At 36.7% G+C, this 6,300-nt stretch overlaps 1 protein-coding gene across 1 annotated transcript; it reads left to right on the forward strand.

Moving 5' to 3' along the window:
- The first annotated feature begins 1,148 nt into the window (after nt 1–1,148).
- On the forward strand, nt 1,149–5,592 carry LOC107845702 (CBS domain-containing protein CBSX5). Its single transcript, XM_016690160.2, has 2 exons — nt 1,149–1,614; nt 4,428–5,592. Exons 1-2 carry the CDS (start codon nt 1,274–1,276, stop codon nt 5,293–5,295), a joined length of 1,209 nt encoding a protein of 402 aa, XP_016545646.1. The 5' UTR covers nt 1,149–1,273; the 3' UTR covers nt 5,296–5,592.
- Nucleotides 5,593–6,300: the final 708 nt, after the last annotated feature.

A 6,300-nucleotide genomic window follows, 5' to 3' on the forward strand; every position in this document is an offset into this window, starting at 1 on the left:
AGTTTGAGCGACCGACAATAAAATATACTCACACTTTCGTATTAACAAATAACCAACATGTTAAGGTATCTTTCTCAAATCTCAATGACCATGAGAAGGCCAAGACGACGAGTAGCAAAAGACTGCTTATGCTCGACGATCGAGCTTTTGAGTTTAAGCGACCAACAATAAAATATACTCGCACTCTCGTCTTAACAAATGACCAACATGTTAAGGTATCTTTCTCAAATCTCAATCACCATAAGAAGGCTAAGACGATGTCTCGCATATGGACAGCAAGAAAGTGCTTACGCACCGACGATTGAGCTTTACCAACTCGACTCTAAACCAAATTAAAAACACATGACTATAAGGTGAGGATTGCTCTTCTCGAATGAATCCTAAGCGGTGTCAACTCAAATTAGTCACTTTCAATATCAATGCCAAACACCAAATAAAACACAGTCTGGTGCACTAAGCTCGACTCTAAACCAAATTAAAAACACGCGACTATAAAGAGAAGAGCGTTTTTCCCGAATGAATCCTAAGCGTCGTCAACTCAAATAAGTCGTTTTCAATATGAATATCAAACACCAAATAAAGGACAGTTTGATACATTAAGCTCTCGCTATGTGCAGGGTCCAGGAAAGAATCCGACCACAAGGATCTATTATACGTAGCCTCACCTTATATTTTTGGAAGGGACTGTTTTCAATGCATGAATCCGTAATCTTCTGATCACATGACAACAACTTTGCCAGCTACTCCAAGACTCCCTCCCCTTCAATACGAATACCAAACACCAAATAAAGGACTGTTCGATGCACTAAACTCTTGTTATCCGTAGGGTCCAAAAAAAAGTTCGACTACGAGGATCTATTATAATGTAGCTTCATCTTACATTTTTGTAAAAAATTATTTTCAAGACTTAAACCCATAACTTTTTTATCACATGACAATAATTTTACCAGTTACTCGAAAACTTTTGTTCAACAGGAATACCAAAAGCCAAATAAAAAAAAAAAAAGCACAAAGAAAGTGCTTACTCTGCTTCTACATACAGTACACCCCACCCCCACACTTCGAACACACCCCACCCCACCCCGCACTCCCACCCCAAAGAGGTTAACGTGTCATCCTCTGCTAATAAATCAGCACACTTGCACACACTCAAATGACACACTCTCATTTCTCAAATTCTCAAGAAACTTCAAAAAAAAAAAACCTCTCATTTTTCCCTTTCTCCCTTTTGCATTTGATTCATTTTTTCAAGTAAATTTTGTGTGTTTCTTGCATGGCAGCTCATGTTTTGGCTCATGAGGTAGCTGACCTATGCCTAGGCAAGCCACCTCTTAAGTCCCTTTCTGTATCAGCAACAATTGGTGAAGCATTAGCTTCACTCAAATCTTGTGAAGAAAATTGCATAAGTGTTTGGGATTGTGATGATGGTGATGATCATTTCAAGAATGTTGATGGAAATTGCATCTGTGTTGGGAAAATTTGTATGGTTGATATAATATGTTTTCTTTGTAAAAAAGAGAATGTTAATTCACCTTCTTTGGCACTGAAATCACCTGTTACTGATTTGTTACCTAAAGATTCTATTCTTGTTAAGCATGTTCAACCATCTACAAGGTAAAAAAGATTTTGAGTCTTTGTGTTGTTGTGTAATGTTTGTTGAGATTTTTTGTGTTGAAATTCTTGAATTTTGATTGTTTTTCTTTTGTGGGGTTCTTTCAATTGTTCTTGTTTGGCATGTACAACCATCTACAAGGTTAAAAAGGTTGTCATTTTGTCTTGTTGTGTAATGGAATTGTCTTCCATTGTATCAAGTTCTTGAATTTTTGCTTAGTTTTCTTATGTGGGGTTCTTTTCAATCAATCTTGTTGGTCATTTACTCTCTTGAATTTCTCAACTTGTACAAGGTAAAGATTGAGTCTTTTTGTGTTGTTGTGTAATGTTTGTTGAGCTTTTTCTTTATATGGGGTTTTTCCATTGTGTTAAGTTTTGAAATTTTGATTATTTTTGTTTTGTGGGGTTCTTTCAATTGTTCTTTTTAGGCATGTGCAACCATAGACAAGGTAATAAAGGTTTTTGAGTTTTTTTTGTGTTGTTGTGTAATGTTTGTTGAGATTTTTTTTTTTATGTGGGGTTTTTCCATTGTGTTGAAGTCTTGAATTTTGATTGTTTTTGTTTAGTGGGGTTCTTTCAATTGTTCTTGTTAGGACTTAGGCATGTGCAACCATCTACAAGGTAAAAAAGGTTGTCATTTTGTCTTGTTGTGTAATGGAATTGTCTTCCATTGTGTCAAGTTCTTGATTTTTTGCTTAGTTTTCTTATGTGGGGTTCTTTCAATTGTGTAAGGATTGAATCTTTTTGGTGTTGTTGTGCAATGTTTGTTCAGTTTTCTTATGTGGGGTTCTTTCAAATGATCTTGTTGGGCTTCGAGCTTCATATTTTGCTTTCTTGAATTTTCCATCTACAAGGTAAAAGATTGAGTCTTTTTGTGCATCCATTGTAGCAAATTCTTGAATTTTGCTTAGTTTTCTTATGTGGGGTTCTTTCAATTGATAATTGTTTGTTTTTTAGCTTCATTTACTCTTGAGTTTCTCCCTCTACAATGTAAAAAGATTGAGCCTTTTTTGTCTTGTTGTGCAATGTTTGTAGAAAACTTATGTGGGGTGCTTTCAATTGTTCTTGTTTGGTTCTTACATTCATTTACTCTCTTGAATTTCTCCACCTACAAGGTAAAAAATTGAGTCTTGTGGTTTTGTGCTTCCATTGTGTCAAAATTTTTAATTTTGCTTAATTTTCTTATGTGGGGTTCTTTCATTTGTTGTTGTTTGGATCTTAGCTTCATATACTCTCTAGAATTTCTCCATATTATAGGTAAAAATATTGAACCTTTTTATCTTCTATTGGTTTTTGTAGAATGGTGGATTGTTGTTAATGGAAGTGTCTTCCATTATGTCAAATTCTTGAATTTTGCTTAATTTTCTTATGTGGGGTTCTTTCATTTGTTCTTGTTTGTTTCTTAGCTCTTGAATTTATCACTCTACAAGGTAAAAAGATTTGAGTGTTTCTACATTTTTGTGCAATAGTTTATGTGGGGTTCTTATATTGTCTCAAATTCTTGAATTTTGCATAGTTTTCTTATTTGGGGTTCCTTGAATTCTTCTTGTTTGGCTCTTTTTCCATCTAGAAGGTAAAAGATTTGAGTCTTTTTAATCTTATATTGCTTTCGAGAATGGTGTGTTGTTGTTCTCTTCATTAAAGGTCTCATCTTTTGGAGATGTGTGCAATTTTTGTTAATGGAATTGTCCTCCATTGTGTCAAATACTTGAATTTTGCTTGCTTTTCTTATGCTAGGTTGCTCGGACTCTTCAAAAATGTCAGCGGGTGCCTGTCGGATTCGCCAGAAGTAGTGTGTATTTTTGGAGAATCTGACACGGGTGCGGCATCAAAAGTGAAGAGTCCGTGCAACCTAGTTCTTATGTGGTGTTCTTACAATTGTTCTTGTTTGGTTCTTAGCTTCATTTAATATCTTGAATTTGAAGATTATGGATGTAGAGGATTCAAAGAATCAAGAATTTGTACTTCAACTTATAGAATGGAGCATCAAAATTTCCCCTTTATTTTGTTGTTATCTTTATAAAGGTTAAATCTTTGGAGATGAGTGCAATGTTTCTATTGTTATTAATTGATTCATAGCTTCATTTACTCTCTTGAATTTCTCCACCTTAGATATCACTTTGAAGATTCTGGGTGTAGAGGAATCAAAGATCCAAGAATTTGTAAGTAATGGAAATGTCTCTCATTGTGCAAATTCTTGATTTGTTTTAGCCTATGTTGCTCGGACTCTTCAAAAATATCATTGGGTGTGTGTCGGATCCTTCAAAAGTAGTGCATTTTTTGAAGGATCCGACACGGTTGCAGCCACATTTTTGGAGTGTCCGAGCAACTTAGGTTTTAGCTTCATTTACTCTCTTGAATTTTTCCACATCAAGTATCCATTTTGTAGATTCTATGTGTAGAGGAATTCAGATCCAAGAAATTGTACCTCTTTTTTAGAATTGAACATCATGCTTTCCCCTTTATCTACTTTCTTGATTCTTCTTTTGTTGGTTTATGAACACTTCTGTTTTTTTACATATGTTTCACATTTTCAAGATTCTTGATATTAGAGTGTTGGCCGGGGGTCTATCGGAACCAGCCTCTCTATCTCACATTTGAGGTAGTGGTATGGACTGCGTACACTTTACGCTCCCCAGACCCTACTTGGTGGAAATATACTGGCTATGTTGTTGTCGTCGTCTTGATATAGAGTGTTGATTTTAGGGAAATTACTTTCAAAATTGCTAAGTATCACATTCTCAATCATTCAGTGAAAGATTGCATTTCTTCACATTTCATTAATTGATTTCTGTGTTTGTTTTCGCGTTTTGCAGCTTACTAGAAGCCATTGATCTCATTCTACAAGGATCTCAAAACCTTGTGGTTCCTATAGAGACCAGATTTAGCGGCAGCTCACGAAGGAAATTGCTGCAGAAATCAGCATCGACAAAGAGTTGTACCATCCACAATGGCCGCGAATTCTGTTGGCTAACTCAAGAAGATGTCATTAGATATTTCTTGAGTTCGATTGGGTTTTTTTCACCTCTTCCAACAGCTTCCATCGACGCCCTTGGCATCATTAGCAAGGAGTTTTTATCGATCGGGTATCACTCGAGTGCATCATCAGCCACTGAGGCTATTTCTCGATCCCTCGTGGATCAGACATCCGTGGCGATTGTGGATGAGGATGGCGTCTTGATAGGAGAGATCTCTCCTTTCACGCTTGCTTGTTGTGGTGAGACTGTGGCTGCAGCCATCACGACCCTAACAGCTGGTGAACTCTTAGCCTACATTGATTGTGGAGGGCCACCAGACGACATCGTGAGGGTCGTGAAGGAGAGGTTGAAGGAAAGGAATCTTGAAGGTATGTTGGAGGAATTCGAGATTGATCCCTCGGATATCTCCTCCAACTCATCGTTATCCGATGAAGAGTACCCTTCCCCTACCTCCTCAAGGTCATCATTTGGAAGGTACAGCAAGTCTAGTAGCTATTCCGCAAGGATGGTGAGGAGGGCAGAAGCAATCGTGTGTTATCCGGGAAGCTCTCTCGTGGCCGTGATGGTTCAGGCGATTGCGCATCGCGTCAACTATGTGTGGGTGATTGAAGAGGATTGCAGTGTTGTTGGCATTGTCACATTTGCTAACATGTTAGAAGTTTTTAAAGATCAATTGGAGTCAATGATGTTGGGACATTTTGATTAGTATTAGTAGCTTTTCATAGTGAGGCATCCCTAAAATCTTGTATGATAGAGGCAGTATGATCTTGTGAATATGAGAATGTACTTCTCTTTTTTGAACTTTATGTTGATTGTAACTTTGTAAAATCATGGTACTTTTTTGTTTCATTTCACTATTTGAGTATCAATCTTCTGTTTTAGTAGGAATATAGAAGTATTGCTTTTTGAGCTTTGTGGTCATTGTAACTTTGTAAAATCTAGGTACTTTTTTGTTTTGATGTCACTATTTTGTATCAATGAAGGGGAGCCAATAATTGTTTAAGTTATTGTCATGGATTTAAGTTGTAGAAACAGTCTCTCGCAGCAATGCAAGGTAAGGTTGTGTATAATATATTTTGTGGTTCAATTCTCAATGCAAGGTAAGGTTGTGTATAATATATTTTGTGGTTCAATTCTTTATGGACTCTGTACTTAGCAAGAGGTTTTAATTGCACTCGATAAATCTTTGTGGTTCGGTCCTTTATGAATTCCTCACATAGTGAGAGATTATAGTGCATCGAGCTGTCTTAAATCTTAGTGGTTCGGTCATTTATGGATTCTGCACATAGCGAGAGATTTTAGTGCATAGAGCTTGTCTTTATGGATTTCGCACATAGCAATATTCTTTTGTTTTGATGTCACTATTTTAGTGTCAATGAAGGTAAGCCTCAAAATAATTGATAAAGTTATTTACCTGTAACTCGTAGGTCATGGATTAAAGTCGTAGAAGCAGCCTCTTGTAGAGATGCAAGGTAAGGCGGCGCTTACTAAATCTTTATGATTCGGTCCTTTACGGACCCCACACATAGCAGGAGGTTTGCCGCGCTCAATAAACCTTTATGATTCGATCCATTTTGAATCTCACATATAATAATTGGTAAAGTTATTGTCATGTGACTCGTAGGTCATGGATTAAAGTCGTAGAAGCAGCCTCTTGCAGAGATGCAAGGTAAGGCTACGCTTAATAAATCTTTGTGATTCGGTCCTTTAC

The sequence above is a fragment of the Capsicum annuum genome, chromosome 10 (genome assembly GCF_002878395.1).
Source record: "Capsicum annuum cultivar UCD-10X-F1 chromosome 10, UCD10Xv1.1, whole genome shotgun sequence".
Classification (NCBI taxonomy): Eukaryota; Viridiplantae; Streptophyta; class Magnoliopsida; order Solanales; family Solanaceae; genus Capsicum; species Capsicum annuum.